At 42.6% G+C, this 20,156-nt stretch overlaps 1 protein-coding gene and 1 long non-coding RNA gene across 10 annotated transcripts in view; one reads left to right on the top strand and one right to left on the bottom strand.

Moving 5' to 3' along the window:
- LOC139534105 (uncharacterized) overlaps window positions 1-20,156 on the top strand; it is a 982,995-nt gene that overhangs the window by 404,768 nt on the left and 558,071 nt on the right. The gene's annotated exons all lie outside the window — the stretch shown is intronic.
- The window catches only part of LOC139534103 (lysine-specific demethylase 5A-like), a 66,762-nt gene that overhangs the window by 34,811 nt on the left and 11,795 nt on the right, over window positions 1-20,156 (bottom strand). For 4 of the 9 annotated variants that reach the window (XM_071332862.1, XM_071332856.1, XM_071332861.1 and 1 more), the window contains exons 5-6: window positions 18,443-18,625; window positions 11,096-11,174 (exon numbers count right to left, since the gene is read on the bottom strand). In XM_071332862.1, the coding sequence (XP_071188963.1) occupies window positions 11,096-11,174; window positions 18,443-18,625 (262 nt within the window). The remainder of the gene's footprint in view (window positions 1-11,095; window positions 11,175-18,442; window positions 18,626-20,156) is intronic. The other 5 variants (XM_071332858.1, XM_071332859.1, XM_071332865.1 and 2 more) reach the window with 2 other exon arrangements.

Genomic DNA, 20,156 nt, shown 5'->3' with positions numbered 1-20,156 from the left:
GCAGGGGCTGGGTGACTAGACAGGATCAAGGCAAAGTACAGAGTTTCTTTATAACCTGATCCAAAGACCTCAAGACCTCAGACTGGGTCGAAGGTTCACCTTCCAACAGGACAACGACCCTAGCCAAGACAATGCAGGAGTGGCTTTAGCACAAGTCTCTGAATATCCTTAAATTGCCAAGGGAGAGCCCGGACTTGAATCCGATCAAACATCTCTGGAGAGACCTGAAAATAGCTGTGCAGCAACGCTCCCCATCCAACCTGACAGAGCTTAAGAGGATCTGCAGAGAAGAATGGGAGAAAATCCCCAAATCAAGGTGTGCAAAGCTTGTAACATCAAGAAGCCTCAAGGCTGTAATCACTGCCAAAGGTGCTTCAACAAAGTACTGAGTAAAGGGTCTAAATACTTATATAAAATGCTTATTTTCAGTTTTTAAGCAACAATTTCTAAATCTGTTTTTGCTTCGTCATTATGGGATATTGCGTGTAGATTGATGAGGGATGAAAAACAAATTAATCAATGTTAGAATAAGGCTGTAACGTAACAAAAATGTGGAAAAAGTGATAATCCGTATACTTTCCCTTACATGTACTTATGCATGCATACACGTACGCATGCATGTATGTACGTACGTAAACTCAGCAAAAAAAGAAACGTCAGGACCCTGTCTTTCAAAGATAATTTGTAAAAATCCAAATAACTTTATAGATCTTCAATGTGAAGGGTTTAAACACCGTTTCCCATGCTTGTTCAATGAACCATAAACAATTAACGAACATGTACCTGTGGAACGGTCATTAAGACACTAACAGCTGACAGACGGTAGGCAACTAAGGTCACAGTTATGGAGACTTTGTAGAAATGCCTCTCTAGTGTCCTGACTGAAAAACATCAAAAGAAAGATGCCCAGGGTCCTTGCTCATCTGCGTGAACGTGCCTTAGGCATGCTGCAAGGAGGCATGAGGACTGTAGATGTGGCCAGGGCAATAGATTGCAATGACCGTACTGTGAGATGCCTAAGATCAAATCAAAATCAAATCAAATGTATTTATATAGCCCTTCTAAAGACAGCGCTACAGGGAGACAGGACAGACAGCTGATCGTCCTCACAGTGGCAGACCACGTGCAACACCTGCACAGGATCGGTACATCTGAACATCACACATGCGGTACAGGTACAGGATGGCAAGTGTACGTAAACCTCAGAATTCAACTGTACATACTAGAGGTCGACCGATTATGATTATTCAAGGCCGATACCGATACCGATTATTGGAGGACCAAAAAAAGCCGATACTGATTTAAAAATGAAAATATGATGAAAAATATATCTATTTATTTGTAATAATGACAATTACAACAATACTGAATGAACACTTTTAGTTTAACTTAATATAATACATCAATACAATCAATTTAGCCTCAAATAAATAATCAAACTGGTTCAATTTGGTTAAAATAATGCAAAAACAAAGTTTTGGAGAAGAAAGTAAAAGTGCAATATGTGCCATGTAAAAAAGCTAATGTTTAAGTTCATTGGAACTCATTAGAACTTAGAATCTGGTGGTTCCTTTTAAACGTGAGTCTTCAATATTCCCAGGTAAGAAGTTTTAGGTTGTAGTTATTATAGGACTATTTCTCTCTATACCATTTGTATTTCATATACCTTTGACTATTGGATGTTCTTATAGGCACTTTAGTATTGCCAGTGTAACAGAATAGCTTCCGTCCCTCTCCTCGCCCCTACCTGGGCTCGAAACAGGAACACATGGACAACAGCTACCCTCGAAGCATCGTTACACATTGCTCCAAAAAAGCTGCGGCCCTTGCAGGGCAAGGGGAACAACTACTTCAAGGTCTCAGAGCAAGTGACATCACCGATTGCAACACTATTAGCGCACACCCCGCTAACTAGCTCGGGAGTTGATAGGCTTGAAGTCATAAACAGCTCAATGCTTGAAGCACAGCGAAGAGCTGATGGCAAACGCACGAAAGTGCTGTTTGAATGAATGCTTACGAGCCTGCTGCTGCCTACCACCGCTCAGTCAGCCTGCTCTATCAAATATCAAATCATACTTAATTATAACATAATAACACACAGAAATACGAGCCTTAGGTCATAAATATGGTCAAATCCGGAAACGATCATTTCGAAAACAAAACGTTTATTCTTCCAGTGAAATACAGAACCGTTCCGTATTTTATCTAACGGGTGGCATCCATAAGTCTAAATATTCCTGTTACATTGCACAACCATCAATGTTGTCATAATTAAGTAAAATTCTGGCAAATTAGTTCGAGCCAAAAACTGTTGCATATACCCACCCTGACTCTGCGTGCAATGAACGCAAGAGAAGTGACAATTTCCCTAGTTTAAAATTGCCTGCTAACCTGGATTTCTTTTAACCAAATATGCAGGTTTAATAAAATATACTTCTGTGTATTGATTTTAAGAAAGGCATTGATGTTTATGGTTAGGTACATCCGTACAACAATTGTGCTTTTTTCGCAAATGCACTTTTGTTAAATCATCCCTTGTTTGGCGAAGTTGGCTGTCTTTGTAAGGAAGAAATAGTCTTCACACAGTTCGCAACAAGCCAGGCAGTCCAAACTGCTGCATGTACCCTGACTCTGTTGCACAGAACAGAACACAAGAGAAGTGACACAATTTCCCTGGTTAAAAGAAATGCATGTTAGCAGGCAATATTAACTAAATATGCAGGTTCAAAAATATATACTTGTGTATTGATTTTAAGAAAGGCGTTGATGTTTATGGTTAGGTACACATTGGTGCAATGACAGTGCTTTTTTCGCGAATGCGCTTGTTAAATCACCCATTTGGCGAAGTAGGCTATGATTCAATGATAAATTAACAGGCACCGCATCGATTATATGCAACGAAGGACAAGCTAGATAAACTAGTAATATCATCAACCATGTGTAGTTAACTAGTGATTATGTTAAGATTGATTGTTTTTTATAAGATACGTTTAATGCTAATTAGTATTTGGTAGTATTGCCTTTAAATTGCTTAACTTCGGTCAAACGTTTCAGGTAGCCTTCCACAAGCTTCCCACAATAAGTTGGGTGAATTTTGGCCCATTCCTCCTGACAGAGCTGGTGTAACTGAGTCAGGTTTGTAGGCTTCCTTGCTTGCACACGCTTTTTTAGTTCTGCCCACAATTCTTCTATAGGATTGAGGTCAGGGATTTGTGATGGCCACTCCAATACCTTGACTTTGTTGTCCTTAAGCCATTTTGCCACAACTTTGGAAGTATACTTGTGGTCATTGTTCATTTGGAAGAACAATGTGCGACCAAGCTTTAACTTCCTGACTGATGTCTTGAGATGTTGCTTCAATATATCCACATAATTGTCCTCCCTCATGATGTCATCTATTTTGTGATGGGCACCAGACCCTCATGCAGCAAAGCACACCCACAACATGATGCTGCCCCCCTGTGCTTCATGGCAGTATAGTGTTCTTCAGCTTGCAAGCATCCCCCTTTCTCCTCCAAACATAATGATGGTCATTATGGCCAAACAGTTCTATTTTTGTTTCATCAGACCAGAGGATATTTCTCCAAAAAGTACGATCTTTGTCCCCATGTGCAGTTGCAAACCATAGTCTGGTATTTTTATGGCGAAATTTGGAGCAGTGGCTCCTTCCTTGCTGAGCGGCCTTTCAGGATGTCGATATTGGACTTGTTTTACTGTGGACATAGATACTATTGTACCCGTTTCCTTCAGCATCTTCACAAGGTCCTTTAATGTTGTTCTGGGATTGATTTGCACTTTTCGCACCAAAGTAAATTAATCTCTAGGAGACAGAACGCGTCTCCTTCCTGAAGGGTATGATGGCTGCGTGGTCCCATGGTGTTTATACTTGCGTACAATTGTTTGTACAGATGGACGTGGTACCTTCAGGCGTTTGGAAATTGCTCACAAGGATGAACCAGACTTGCGGAGGTCTACAATTTTTTTCTGAGGTCTTGGCTGATTTCATTTGATTTTCCCATGATGTCAAGCAAAGAGGCACTGAGTTTGAAGGCCGGCCTTGTAATACATCTACAGGCACACCTCCAAATGACTCAAATTATATAAATTAGGCTATCAGAAGCTTCTAAAGCCATGACAGAATTTTTTGCAATTTCCCAAGCCGTTTAAAAGCACAGTCAACTTAGTGTATGTAAACTTCTGACCCACTGGAATTGTGATACAGTGAATTATAAGTGAAATAATCTGTCTGAACAATTGTTGGAACAATTACTTGTGTCATGCACAAAGTAGATGCCTAACCGACTTGCCAAAACTATAGTTTGTTAACTTCTCTAGGGTACGTGAGACGTTAGCGTCCCACCTCTTCAACAGCCAGTGAAACTGCTGGGAGCCAAATTCAAATACAGAAATACTCATTATGAAAATTCAGAAAACAAAACATATTTTACATAGGTTTAAAGATTAACTTCTTGTGAATCCAACCACGGTGTCAGATTTAAAAAATGCTTTCCCACGAAAGCATACCTTACGATTATTTGAGAACATAGCCCAGCAGACAAATCATTACAAACAGTAACCAGCCAAGTAGAAGAGTTACACAAGTCAGAAATAGAGATAAAATTAATCCCTTACCTTTGATGATCTTCATATGGTTGCACTCAGCAGACATTCATTTACTCAATAAATGTTCCTCTTGTTCGATAAAGTCTCTTTATATCCAAAAACCTCAGTTTTGTTCGTGCGTTTTCTTCAGTAATCCACAGGGTCAAACGCAGTCAAAACAGGCAGACAAAAAATCCAAATTGTATCCGTAAAGTTCATAGAAACGTGTCAAACGATGCTTATATTCAATCCTCAGGTTGTTTTTAGCCTAAATAATCGATAATATTTCAACCGGACAATAACGTCGTCAATAGAAAATGTAAACAAGAAACGCACTCTCGGTCGTGCGCATGAAAAAGCTCTGTGACACTTTAAGGGTCCACTCATTCAGACTGCTCTTACTTCCTAATTTTTCAGAATACAAGCCTGAAACAATTTCTAAAAGACTGTTGACATCTAGTGGAAGGCATAGGAACTGCAATTTGAGTCCTAAGTCAATGGATACTGTAATGGCATTGAATAGAAAACTAAAAAAACAAAAAAATAACTACTTCCTGAATGGATTTCTCAGGTTTTCGCCTGCCAAATCAGTTCTGTTATACTCACAGACACTGTTTTAACAGTTTTGGAAACTTTGGAGTGTTTTCTATCCAAATCTACCAGTTATATGCATATCATATCTTCTGGGCCGAGGAAGCAGGCAGTTTAATTTGGGCATGCTCTTCATCCAAAATTCCAAATGCTGCCCCCTACCCTAGAGAAGTTAATTGAAATGCATTCCAGGTGACTACCTCATGAAGCTGGTTGAGAGAATGCCAAGAGTGTGCAAAGCTGTCAAGGCAAAGGGTTGGCTACTTTGAAGAACCTCAAATATATGTTGATTTGTTTAACACTTTTTTGGTTACTACATGAATCCATATGTGCTATTTTAAAGTGTTGATATCTTCACTACTATTCTACAATGTAGAAAATAGTAACAACAAAGAAAAACCCTGGAATAAGTAGGTGTCCAAACTTTTGAGCACACAGCCATGCAATCTCCATAGACAAATATTGGTAGTAGAATGGCCTTACTGAAGTGTTCAGTGACTTTGAACATGGCACAGTCATAGGATGACACCTCTCCAACAAGTCAGTCAGTCAAATTTCTGCCCTGCTAAGCTGCCCCGGTCAACTGTAAGTGCTGGTATTGTGAAGTGGAAACGTCTAGGAGCAACAACGGCTCAGGCGCGAAGAGGTAGGCCCAACAAGCTCACAGAAAGGGACTGCCGAGTACGGAACCTCGTAGCACGTAAAAAAAATCATCTGTCCTCGGTTGCAACACTCAGAGTTTCAAACTGCCTCTGGAAGCAACATCAGCAAAGTAACTTTGCTACACAAAATGGGTTTCCATGGCTGAGCAGAAGATATATTTTTGCTGTTTTAAAGTTCATTTTCTGCAATTCTACACATTTTGCCATGGAGCTGAAAGAAAATGTTGCAGTTTAAAAGCTAATTTTGGGTCCCTGGCTGGGCCACTCAAGAATATTCAGAGACTTGTCCCAAAGCCACTCCTGCATTGTCTTGGCTGTGTGTTTAAGGTAATTGTCCTGTTGGAAGGTGAACCGTCGCAGGTTGTCAAGAAACTCTGCACTTTGCTCCGTTCAGCTTTCCCTCAATCCAGACTGGTCGACTAGTCCCTGCCGCTGAAATACATCCCCTAAGCATGACGCTGCCACCACCATGCTTCAGCGTAGGAATGGTATCAAATCAAACTTGGTCACATGTGGCGAATTCAACATGTGTAGACCTTACCATGAAATGCTTAGTTACAAGCCCTTAACTTGTAATGGCTTGGGGGCAGTATTTCAACATCTGGATGAGAAGCGTACCCAAAGTTAACAAAGCCTGTTACTCAGGCCCAGAAGCTAGGATATGCATATAATTGGTAGATTTGGATAGAAAACACTAAAGTTTCCAAAACTGTTCAAATAATGTCTGTGAGTATAATAGAACTGTTTTGGCAGGCGAAAACCTGAGGGATATCCATCCAGGAAGTGGGATATTTTTGATGTGTGTAGTTTTCAACTGCCCGCCTATACAGTATGTGTTGGGTTAGGACCCAGATTGCAGTTCCTATGGCTTCCACTAGATGTCAACAGTCTTTAGACATTGTTTCAGGCTTGTATTCTTAAAAACGAGGAAGAATGAGACCATATTGTAAGTGGCATGCAGAATGAAGCAGAGCTCCTTTGCGCGCTTGACCAATAGCGCGCCATTCGTTGTTTTTCCTTTCTATTGAAGATGCTATTGTCCGGTTGAAATATGATTGATTATTTAGACAATAGACAACCTGAGGATTAATTATAAACATCGTTTGACATGTTTCGACAAACTTTACCGGTACTATTAGGATGTATTCGTCTGCATGTTGTGACCGGCATTGAGCCAGTGGATTACTGAACAAAACGCGCCAAATTTTTGGAACATAAAGAACTTTATCGAACAAAACAAACATTTGTGTAAAAGGAACTCTTGTGACTGCAACCAGTTGAAGCTCAAAGGTAAGTGATTAATTTTATTGCTATTTCTGACTTGTGACTCCTCTACTTGGCTAGAAAATGTTTGTATGCTTCTGTAAGCGGGGCGCTGTCCTCAGATAAATCGCATGGTATGCTTTCGCCGTAAAGCCTTTTTGAAATCTGACACAGCGGCTGGATTAACAAGAAATTAATCTGTAAGCCAATGTATAACACTTGTATCTTTTAATGAATGTTTATAATGAGTATTTCTGTATTTTGAATTTGGCGCTCTGCAATTTCACCGGATGTTGTCGAGGTGGGTCGCTAGCGGAACGCCTGCGCCAGAGAGGTTAATTAACCAACAATGGAGTTCAAGAAGAGTTAAGAAAACATTTACCAAATAGACTAAAGTAAAAAAAATAATAAAAAGTAACAAGAACAACTAGGCCATAAACAGGGGGTACCGGTAAAGAGTCAGTGTGTGGGAGTACAAGTTAGTTTAGGTAATTTGTACATGTAGATAGGGGTGAAGGGACTATGCATAGATAACAAACAACGAGTAGCAGCAGTGTACAAAAGAGAGGGGGATAGAAGCTGTTTAGGAGCCTTTTGGTCCTAGACTTGGCACTCCGGTACCACTTGCCGTGTGGTAGCAGGGAGAACAATCTATGAGACTACGGTGGCTGGAGACGGACAATTATGGGCTTTCCTCTGACACCGCCTGGTATAGAGGTCCTGGATGGCAGGAAGCTTGGCCTCAGTGATGTACTGGGCCGTACGCACTACCCTCCGTAGCGCCTTATGGTCAGATGCCGAGCAATTGCCATACCAGACGGTGATGCAACCGGTCAGGATGCTCTCGATGGTGCAGCTGTAGAACCATGAGGATCTGGGGACACATGCCAAATCTTTTCAGTCTCCTGAGGGGGAATAGGTTTTGTCATGCCCTGTTCACAACTGTCCTGGTATGTTTGGACCATGATAGTTCGCTGGTGATGTGGACACCAAGGAACTTGAAACTCTCGACCTGCTCCACTACAGCCCCGTCAATGTTAATGGCGGACTGTTCGGCCCGCTTTTTCCTGTAGTCCACAATCAGCTCCTTTGTCTTGCTCACACTGAGGGAAAGGTTGTTATCCTGGCACCACACCGCCAGTTCTCTGACCGCCCTACAGGCCGTCTCATCGTTGTCGGTGTTCAGGCCTACCACTGTTGATGGTGTTGGAGTCGTGTTTGGCTACGCAGTCGTGGGTGAACAGGGAGTACAGGAGGGGACTAAGTACACACCCGAGGGGCCCCAGTATTGGCTAGGTGATGAGCGGTGCCTGGTTTCCTACCAAAATCAAATCAAATTGTATTTGTCAAATACACATGGTTAGCAGATGTTAATGCAAGTGTAAGCGAAATGCTTGTGCTTCTAGTTCCGACAATGCAGTAATATCCAACGAGTAATCTAACCTAACAATTTCACAACAATTACCTTATAGACACACAAGCGTAAAGGAATGAATAAGAATATGTACATAAAAAAAATATGAATGAGTGATGGTATAATACAGCATAGGCAAGATGGAGTAGATGATACAGAGTACAGTATATACACATATGAGATGAGTAATGTAGGGTATGTATATATATATATATATATATATATATTATATATATATATATATATATATATATATATATATATATAAAAGTGGCATTGTTAAGTGGCTAATGATACATCAAGATGGCAAGATGCAGTAGAAGGTATAGAGTACAGTATATACATATGAGATGAGTTAATACAGGTAATGAGTGGAGAACAGGAGGGCTTCTTAAAGAAAAACTAACAGGCCAATTCTTACTGGTTGGTAGGTGATCAAATACTTATGTCATGCAATAAAATGCAAATTAATTACTTAAAAATCATACAATGTGATTTTCGTTTTAGAATCCGTCTCTCACAGTTGAAGTGTACCTATGATAAAAATTACAGACCTCTACATGCTTTGTAAGTAGGAAAACCTGCAAAATCGGCAGTCTATCAAATACTTGTTCTCCCCACTGTATATATACACTGCTCAAAAAAATAAAGGGAACACTTAAACCACACAATGTAACTCCAAGTCAATCACACTTCTGTGAAATCAAACTGTCCACTTAGGAAGCAACACTGATTGACAATAAATTTCACATGCTGTTGTGCAAATGGAATAGACAACAAGTGGAAATTATAGGCAATTAGCAAGACACCCCCAATAAAGGAGTGGTTCTGCAGGTGGTGACCACAGACCACTTCTCAGTTCCTATGCTTCCTGGCTGATGTTTTGGTCACTTTTGAATGCTGGCGGTGCTTTCACTCTAGTGGTAGCATGAGACGGAGTCTACAACCCACACAAGTGGCTCAGGTAGTGCAGCTCATCCAGGATGGCACATCAATGCGAGCTGTGGCAAGAAGGTTTGCTGTGTCTGTCAGCGTAGTGTCCAGAGCATGGAGGCGCTACCAGGAGACAGGCCAGTACATCAGGAGACGTGGAGGAGGCCGTAAGAGGGCAACCCAGCAGCAGGACCGCTACCTCCGCCTTTGTGCAAGGAGGAGCACTGCCAGAGCCCTGCAAAATGACCTTCAGCAGGCCACAAATGTGCATGTGTCTGCTCAAACGGTCAGAAACAGACTCCATGAGGGTGGTATGAGGGCCCGACATCCACAGGTGGGGGTTGTGCTTACAGCCCAACACCGTGCAGGACGTTTGGCATTTGCCAGAGAACACCAAGATTGGCAAATTTGCCACTGGCGCCCTGTGCTCTTCACAGATGAAAGCAGGTTCACACTGAGCACGTGACAGAGTCTGGAGACGCCGTGGAGAACGTTCTGCTGCCTGCAACATCCTCCAGCATGACCGGTTTGGTGGTGGGTCAGTCATGGTGTGGGGTGGCATTTCTTTGGGGGGCCGCACAGCCCTCCATGTGCTCGCCAGAGGTAGCCTGACTGCCATTAGGTACCGAGATGAGATCCTCAGACCCCTTGTGAGACCATATGCTGGTGCGGTTGGCCCTGGGTTCCTCCTAATGCAAGACAATGCTAGACCTCATGTGGCTGGAGTGTGTCAGTAGTTCCTGCAAGAGGAAGGCATTGATGCTATGGACTGGCCCGCCCGTTCCCCATACCTGAATCCAATTGAGCACATCTGGGACATCATGTCTCGCTCCATCCACCAATGCCACGTTGCACCACAGACTGTCCAGGAGTTGGTGGATGCTTTAGTCCAGGTCTGGGACTACCTCATCAGGAGCATGCCCAGGCATTGTAGGGAGGTCATACAGGCACGTGGAGGCCACACACACTACTGAGCCTCATTTTGACTTGTTTTAAGGACATTACATCAAAGTTGCATCAGCCTGTAGTGTGGTTTTCCACTTTAATTTTGAGTGTGACTCCAAATCCAGACCTCCATGAGTTGATAAATTTGATTTCCATTGATCATTTTTGTGTGATTTTGTTGTCAGCACATTCAACTATGTAAAGAAAAAAGTATTTAATAAGACTATTTCATTCATTCAGATCTAGGATGTGTTATTTTAGTGTTCCCTTTATTTTTTTGAGCAGTGTATATATATATTTTTTTTATTCGGCAAAATCGGCATCCAAAAATACCGATTTCCGATTGTTATGAAAACTTGAAAATCGGCCCTAATTAATCGTCCATTCCGATTAATTGGTCGACCTCTAGCCTGAATACATTCTAAATGCACTGTATATGGCATTATCTTTCCGACATACTTTATATCTGGTTTAAGTTGTTTAAAAACAAAGCGTTAACATGCGAAAATGTATATACAAAAAAATATATATATATTTAAATGAAAAAAATATATATAGCTTGGACTTAGGCGTTCCGATAAACTGCTTAGGCGGCCTGCTCTAGAGTTTCTATCGAAACTCACTTGTCGTTGCAGCATCTCCTCTGGATAAGTGAAGTCAAATAAATACTAGCTAAGTTCCTTACCAGCCGGTACAATCTCTAAACCAACCATCTTGGGACCACTGCCAAAGATCTGCATGGGCTTGGGCTCTTTGTTTTCCCGCTAGGAGAGGAGACAAAAACATGATACAAAATCAGGGAACGTTCCTGGGATGAGTCCAAAATGTTACCCGTTTCCCTATATAGCGCACTACTTTTGACCAGAGTATTATGCAGGCCCCAAAGTAGTGTACTATATAGGGAATAGGGTCTATTTCAGATGCAGAGTCCTGGAGAGATGTCCAGGAAACAGTTAGATCTTGTTGGAATGACAAACATCAACCACTGACCCCGTGGAGAGTTCTACTGACTGCAGCTGGGGAATCTAGGAAATGATGAAGGGGCAGAAGCTGGGTCGCTGTTCAATTTAAAAGGTAGCCAACAACAGTAATATAATATTGGGCCTGGATAATCAATGAATCCATGGTGATACCTCTGTAGGCATTATGTTTGTTGCTGTATATTGCATGTCATTTGGAAGTCTTTATGCCAAACTACACAAAACAATTGCCATACAGTAAATTCTCTGGATTACCTCAAGCAGAGTTTCCGTTAACCTGTAATAGCAGGCTTCTGGCAAAAAAAATAAAAAATGTAAAGGCTGATAAATTTCCCGGCGCCAATTGTCCGGGAGAATAAAAATAAAAAATAAACGAAATAATGCTCTTCGATCTATAGGTTAATTCTCATACTGTTGTGGAATTAAAATTGGCACGTGTACAATATATTCGTTATGCATCTTATCCATCACATGCGTACAGATTAGAGGTCGACCGATTAATCGGAATGGCCGATTAATTAGGGCCGATTTCAAGTTACATTTACATTTACATTTACATTTAAGTCATTTAGCAGACGCTCTTATCCAGAGCGACTTACAAATTGGTGCATTCACCTTATGATATCCAGTGGAACAACCACTTTACAATAGTGCATCTAACTCTTTTAAGGGGGGGGGGCGGTTAGAAGGATTACTTTATCCTATCCTAGGTATTCCTTAAAGAGGTGGGGTTTCAGGTGTCTCCGGAAGGTGGTGATTGACTCCGCTGACCTGGCGTCGTGAGGGAGTTTGTTCCACCATTGGGGTGCCAGAGCAGCGAACAGTTTTGACTGGGCTGAGCGGGAACTGTACTTCCTCAGAGGTAGGGAGGCGAGCAGGCCAGAGGTGGATGAACGCAGTGCCCTTGTTTGGGTGTAGGGCCTGATCAGAGCCTGAAGGTACGGGGGTGCCGTTCCCCTCACAGCTCCGTAGGCAAGCACCATGGTCTTGTAGCGGATGCGAGCTTCAACTGGAAGCCAGTGGAGAGAGCGGAGGAGCGGGGTGACGTGAGAGAACTTGGGAAAGTTGAACACCAGACGGGCTGCGGCGTTCTGGATGAGTTGTAGGGGTTTAATGGCACAGGCAGGGAGCCCAGCCAACAGCGAGTTGCAGTAATCCAGACGGGAGATGACAAGTGCCTGGATTAGGACCTGCGCCGCTTCCTGCGTGAGGCAGGGTCGTACTCTGCGAATGTTGTAGAGCATGAACCTACAGGAACGGGTCACCGCCTTGATGTTAGTTGAGAACGACAGGGTGTTGTCCAGGATCACGCCAAGGTTCTTAGCACTCTGGGAGGAGGACACAATGGAGTTGTCAACCGTGATGGCGAGATCATGGAACGGGCAGTCCTTCCCCGGGAGGAAGAGCAGCTCCGTCTTGCCGAGGTTCAGCTTGAGGTGGTGATCCGTCATCCACACTGATATGTCTGCCAGACATGCAGAGATGCGATTCACCACCTGGTTATCAGAGGGGGGAAAGGAGAAGATTAATTGTGTGTCGTCTGCATAGCAATGATAGGAGAGACCATGTGAGGATATGACAGAGCCAAGTGACTTGGTGTATAGCGAGAATAGGAGAGGGCCTAGAACAGAGCCCTGGGGGACACCAGTGGTGAGAGCACGTGGTGCGGAGACAGATTCTCGCCACGCCACCTGGTAGGAGCGACCTGTCAGGTAGGACGCAATCCAAGCGTGGGCCGCGCCGGAGATGCCCTGCTCGGAGAGGGTGGAGAGGAGGATCTGATGGTTCACAGTATCAAAGGCAGCCGATAGGTCTAGAAGGATGAGAGCAGAGGAGAGAGAGTTAGCTTTAGCAGTGCGGAGCGCCTCCGTGACACAGAGAAGAGCAGTCTCAGTTGAATGACTAGTCTTGAAACCTGACTGATTTGGATCAAGAAGGTCATTCTGAGAGAGATAGCAGGAGAGCTGGCCAAGGACGGCACGTTCAAGAGTTTTGGAGAGAAAAGAAAGAAGGGATACTGGTCTGTAGTTGTTGACATCGGAGGGATCGAGTGTAGGTTTTTTCAGAAGGGGTGCAACTCTCGCTCTCTTGAAGACGGAAGGGACGTAGCCAGCGGTCAAGGATGAGTTGATGAGCGAGGTGAGGTAAGGGAGAAGGTCTCCGGAAATGGTCTGGAGAAGAGAGGAGGGGATAGGGTCAAGCGGGCAGGTTGTTGGGCGGCCGGCCGTCACAAGACGCGAGATTTCATCTGGAGAGAGAGGGGAGAAAGAGGTCAAAGCACAGGGTAGGGCAGTGTGAGCAGAACCAGCGGTGTCGTTTGACTTAGCAAACGAGGATCGGATGTCGTCGACCTTCTTTTCAAAATGGTTGACAAAGTCATCAGCAGAGAGGGAGGAGGGGGGAGGAGGATTCAGGAGGGAGGAGAAGGTGGCAAAGAGCTTCCTAGGGTTAGAGGCAGATGCTTGGAATTTAGAGTGGTAGAAATTGGCTTTAGCAGCAGAGACAGAAGAGGAGAATGTAGAGAGGAGGGAGTGAAAGGATGCCAGGTCCGCAGGGAGGCGAGTTTTCCTCCATTTCCGCTCGGCTGCCCGGAGCCCTGTTCTGTGAGCTCGCAATGAGTCGTCGAGCCACGGAGCAAGTTATCATAACAATCGGTAGTCGGCATTTTTGGACACCGATCATGGCCGATTACATTGCACTCCACGAGGAGACTGAGTGGCAGGCTAACTACCTGTTATGCGAGTGCAGCAAGGAGCCAAGGTAAGGTGCTAGCTAGTATTAAACGTATCTTATAAAAAACAATCAATCAATCTTAACATAAATCACTAGTTAACTACACATGGTTGATGATATTACTAGTTTATCTAGCTTGTCCTGCGTTGCATATAATCGATGCGGTGCCTGTTAATTTATCATTGAATCATAGCCTACTTCGCCAAATGGGTGATTTAACAAGGGCATTCGCAAAAAAAAGCACTGTCATTGCACCAATTAAAAACCACTTAAAATCAATACACAAGTATATATTTTTGAACCTGCATATTTAGTTAATATTGCCTGCTAACATGCATTTCTTTTAACCAGGGAAATTGTGTCACTTCTCTTGTGTTCTGTTCTGTGCAACAGAGTCAGGGTACATGCAGCAGTTTGGACTGCCTGGCTCGTTGCGAACTGTGTGAAGACTATTTCTTCCTAAAAAAGACAGAATACTTCGCCAAACGGGGGATGATTTAACAAAAGCGCATTTGCGAAAAAAGCACAATTTTTGTACGAATGTACCTAACCATAAACATCAATGCCTTTCTTAAAAACAATACACAGAAGTATATTTTTTTTAAACCTGCATATTTAGCTAAACGAAACCCTGGTTAGCAGGCAATATTAAACTAGGGAAATTGTGTCACTTCTCTTGCGTTCATTGCACGCAGAGTCAGGGTATTTGCAACAGTTTGGGCCGCCTGGCTCGTTGCGAACTAATTTGCCAGAATTTGACGTAATTATGACATAACATTGAAGGTTGTGCAATGTAACAGGAATATTTAGACTTACGGATGCCACCCGTTAGATAAAATACGGAACGGTTCTGTATTTCACTGAAAGAATAAACGTTTTGTTTTCGAAATGATAGTTTCCATATTTTACCATATTAATGACCTACGGCTCGTATTTCTGTGTGTTATTATATTATAATTAAGTCTATGATTTGATAGAGCAGGCTGACTGAGCGGTGGTTGGCAGCAGCAGGCTCATAAGCATTCATTCAAACAGCACTTTACTGCGTTTGCCAGCAACATTGCGCTGTTTATGACTTCAAGCATATCAACTCCCGAGATTAGGCTGGCAATAAAGTACCTATTAGAACATCCAATAGTCAAAGGTATATGAAATACAAAATGGTATAGAGAGAAATAGTTCTATAATAAATACAACCTAAAACTTCTTACCTGGGAATATTGAAGACTCACGTTTAAAAGGAACCACCAGATTCTAAGTTCTAATGAGTTCCAATGAACTTAAACGTTAGCTTTTTTACATGGCACATATTGCACTTTTACTTTCTTCTCCAAAACTTTGTTTTTGCATTACTTTAACCAAATTGAACATGTTTCATTATTTATTTGAGACTAAATTGATTTTATTGATGTATTATATTAAGTTAAAATAAGTGTTCATTCAGTATTGTTGTAATTGTCATTATTACAAATATATATATAAAAATCGTCCGATTAATCGTTATCGGCTTTTTTGGGTCCTCCAATAATCGGTATCGTTGAAAAATCATAATCGGTCAACCTCTAGTAGATAGAGCCTTTGAGCGGAAAATCTGTCAAGAGGGTACGAGAGCTGCTGCTACAGCATCTCAAACAGCAAATGCATAGGCAATGGAAGGCAGGTTTCATCAGCGTGTCACACACAACTTTGCAATAAGCTGGAGGCAGTATACATTTTGAAAAAATATACTTAATTGTTTGAAACCTGAATGTTTTAATACGAGGCATGTCTTACCATGCTTCAAAGTAGCCTAGCCAAAAATTTGACCATATCCATGAAGGCAATTATTTTATAATCAACTTTCTTTCATTGTCCAGTAGCCAAAGGCACAATAGTAGTCACAATAGCATCCCAAGATAGTTTTTGCATATTAGATCTTCCCTCTTTCTAATGGATATTTTCATCTCTGTTACATGAAACCACTCACATGTGCACTTTTGACAGCAGTGTTTTCTCGCCAATTGCATTAACTATTGAACGAACATTCGTACAGAGTCATCTGCCTTGTGCAACATTTTCTGACCTGTTGCATCAGACCAATTGCTTTTTAAAGTTTCCTATGTAGCCTAGACCAACTGGTTCGATCATCCCACATCTGACCCAAAGTCAGATTGGAAATAAGCTATTTCTCTCTCGACAAGCTGATCAATAAAATAAGTAAACTTTTCTTCTATGCGGGATAGCAGATTGCTGCTATCCCCCATAGGAGAAAAGTTTACCTATTCTATTGGTCATCTTGTCGAGAAAGAAATAGGCTAGTAATTTTGCTATTCGTTACTCGTCTTGTTGGCAGAGGAAAAGTAAATGTGGATAGTTATTCTAACATCTTCAAAGTGCACATCAGAATTCGGCAAGAAGGACCGCACATTGTTGCATCCTAGACTTTCATGTTCCGTTAATATGAAGTACAACAATCCAAACGTGATTTCTGTCATTCTGAGCACCGTGGGTGAACGTCCTAATCAGGTTACGCACCCATTACATATGGGTCCGGTAAATTTCTCAAATGTCCGTCGAAATTTGTAAATCATGCAGCCCCTTGTGTCACCATTGCAGATTTTAGAGAAACAATAAATGTCGGTACATATAAGTGTCTTATATGGGCTGAATGCTCAAATTTGTGTTAATATAACTGCACTGTCCAATTTGAAGTAGCTATTACTGCGAAAAAATGCCATGCTATTGTTTGAGCGCTCCTAACAACAAAACTAATTTTTTCACTGCGATAGGTTTGATAAATTCACCTCTGAAGGTGAAACGTGTACTTAAATCAGAGAAAGATTTCAGAATGTATCATCCAAAGGGTCCCAGAAATAACATGAAGTGTCGTTTTGTTAGATAAAATCATTTTTCATATCCTAAAAAGGTCCATATAGCATGTACGATCGATTTTGTATTTCCACTCGTTCAAAGTGCAAATCTGTGAAATCTAACCCTAAACGTTGTTTCAACCAGTCAAATCACGTTCGTATGTATTCCTCAGAGATCCTAGAACGTAACCAGACTTCACTATATCATTAGGGGTGTAGTATATCCTATAGGACACTAAGTTTGGTCAGAGAGCGACACCTTCATGGCACGCCGATGACGCGGGCGGTCTTCACTTGATCGACTGTAACTCTGTCAAATAAGCACCAATCAGGGTCAAACAAAGCTAGCCAATGAGCAGAACCCCGTATCTGTCGCAAAATGTAGCTGCTAACCTTGTGCGACAGCCAGTCTTTTCTATTTGGACAAAAATAAGAATATGGAGTTATGAAAACTGGTTGTTTTGCAAATGTGGAGCCTATAACATGGCTACTAATACTGGAAAAGCTAAATCAGCGTCCAAGTATACAGATTTGACGATATTCTTGCAGAAAATTTTTATATGAATGTAAATGTCTCCTTCACGATTTGCCCAAATGTACCTGGGTGACTTCACACTAAATGTCATGTAGTTTGCTCATACTTCAAGTTATCCGTCTGAAACGTTGCACATACACTGCTGCCATCTTGTGGACACCATCGGATTTACAACCAGAGTGATGGCTAGACGTGGGACCTTTCTGTTGCATTTCAAAGATGGTAGGGGAGAAAAAAAGTTGTTTTTTTCTTTGTATTTTCTTCTACCAGATCTATTGTTATATTCTCCTACATTCAATTCACATTTCCACAAACTTCAAAGTGTTTCCTTTCAAATGGTACCAAGAATATGCATATCCTTGCTTCAGGGCCCAAGCTACAGGCAGTTAGATTTGGGTATGGCATTATAGGCGAAAATTTGAATAAAAAGGGGAGCATCCCTAAGAAGTTTTAAAATGCTGCTGGTCAAATGCGCCACAGTTAGCAGCATATATAAGTACAACCCCCAACCTAACTTTCTACAGCACTTGTGATAAGAAATAGGCTGTTCTGAATTACACAAGAGGAAAAGATAATGCCATTACAGTAACCATGTGACCCCATGAAAAAAATGACCTCCACAGGAAGATGAGCAGATTTGCCAAGAAGAAAGGTCTCTGTTGATGTTATGGGCAGACACAGTACACGCAAGGCTAAGGCTCTCTGTCTATTGAGAATGTAGCTAATGCATCCAGAGCCAGCAAACAGGCTGCAAAGGCCCTCTTACTAATGAGAATCTATCTCCATCAATTGCATTTCCAGTGCATTAAGTCCACAAAGTTAGGCAAAAAAAAAAAGAGTAAAAATGCAGATAATTTTTTGTAAATCACCATGTGAAATCAAAATGAAAACTGATAAAATAAATTATAAAAACAAAAACAGTCTCCAGTGATCACCTCATCACCGACCTCGGACTTCAGGCGGCGGGAGCGTCGCTCAGTGAGCGGGCAGTCCTTGTTCTGAGTCCCGTCACTCAGGCTGTCCCTCTCTTCATCCTCCTCCTCCTCCTCCTCCTCTTCCCCCATGCCCTCGTCCTGCACCTCTCCGTCATCTCCCTCCTCGTACAGATGGTGGATACCCTGAGGGGGAGAGAGAGGGTAGGGAGCAGAGTTAAAAATCAGCAACAGAGGAAGGCCTACTTACCCACTTCAAAACAACGTGGTGGTAAGGTAGGTGTTACTGTGGCAGATGTAAGGTGTTGGTTGATAGATTCTTGGAAAGTGGTTGAATAGAGCAGGGAGTAGTAACATTTCAAATCAAATTGTATTTGTCACATGCGCCGAATAGGGTATATAGGTCCGGGATGGCAGGAAGCTTGGCCCCAGTGATGTACTGGGCCGTTCGCACCACCCTCTGTAGTGCCTTGCGGTCGGAGGACAAGCAGTTGCAATACCATGCAGTGATGAAACCAGTCAGGATGTTCTCGATGGTGCAGCTGTAGAACCTTTTGAGGATCTGAGGACCCATGCCAAATCTTTTCAGTCTCCTGAGGGGGAATAGGTTTTGTCGTGCCCTTTTCACGACTGTCTTGGTGTGCTTGGGCCATGTTAGTTTGTTGGTGATGTGGATGCTAAGGAACTTGAAGCTGCTCGGTCCTCCTTTTCCTGTAGTCCACAATCATGTCCTTTGTCTTTATCATGTTGAGGGAGAGGTTGCTGTCCTGGCACCACAAGGTGTCGTCGTTTGTTGGTGATCAGGCCTACCACTGTTGTATCATCAGCAAACTTAATGGTGTTGGAGTCATGCCTGGCCATACAGTCATGAGTGAACAGGGAGTACAGGAGGGGACTGAGCACAAACCCCTGAGGGCCCCCCCGTGTTGATGATCAGCGTGACGGATGTGTTGTTTCCTACCCTTACCACCTGGGGGCAGCCCTCGAGGAAGTCCAGTTGCAGAGGGAGGTGTTTAGTCCAAGGGTATTTAGCTTAGTGATGAGCTTCGAGGGCACTGAGATGTAGTCAATGAATAGCATTCTCACATAGGTGTTCCTTTTGTACAGGTGTGAAAGGGCAGTGTGGAGTGCATTAGAGATTGCATCATCTGTGCATCTGTTTGGGCATTATGCAAATTGGGGTGGGTCTAGGGTTTCTGGGATAATGGTGTTGTGAGCCATGACCAGCCTTTCAAAGCACTTCATGGCTAAAGATGTGAGTGCTGCAGGTTGGTATTCATTTAGGCAGGTTACCTTCGTGTTCTTGGGCACAGGGACTATGGTGGTCTGCTTGAAACATGTTGGTATTAGACTCAGACAGGGAAGGGATGAAAATGTCAGTGAACACACTTGCCAGTCGGTCAGCGCATGCTCAAGCTACACGTCCTGGTAATTCGTCTGGCCCTGCGGCCTTGTGAAAGTTGACCTGTATAAAGGTCTTACATCGGCTATGGAGTGAGATCACACAATCGTCGGAACAGCTGATTCTCTCATGCAAATTTCAGTGTAACTTACCTCAAAGCGAGCATATAAGTAATTTATCTAATCTGGTAGGCTCATATCATTGGGCAGCTCTTGGCTGTGCTTCCCTTTGTAGTCTAAGTTTGCAAGCCCTGCCACATCCGACGAGTGTCGGAGCCGGTGTAGTACGATTTGATCTTAGTCCTGTATTGACGCT

This window comes from Salvelinus alpinus, chromosome 11 (genome assembly GCF_045679555.1).
Source record: "Salvelinus alpinus chromosome 11, SLU_Salpinus.1, whole genome shotgun sequence".
NCBI classification, from domain to species: domain Eukaryota; kingdom Metazoa; phylum Chordata; class Actinopteri; order Salmoniformes; family Salmonidae; genus Salvelinus; species Salvelinus alpinus.
This window is presented reverse-complemented; position numbering and strand designations above follow the sequence as displayed.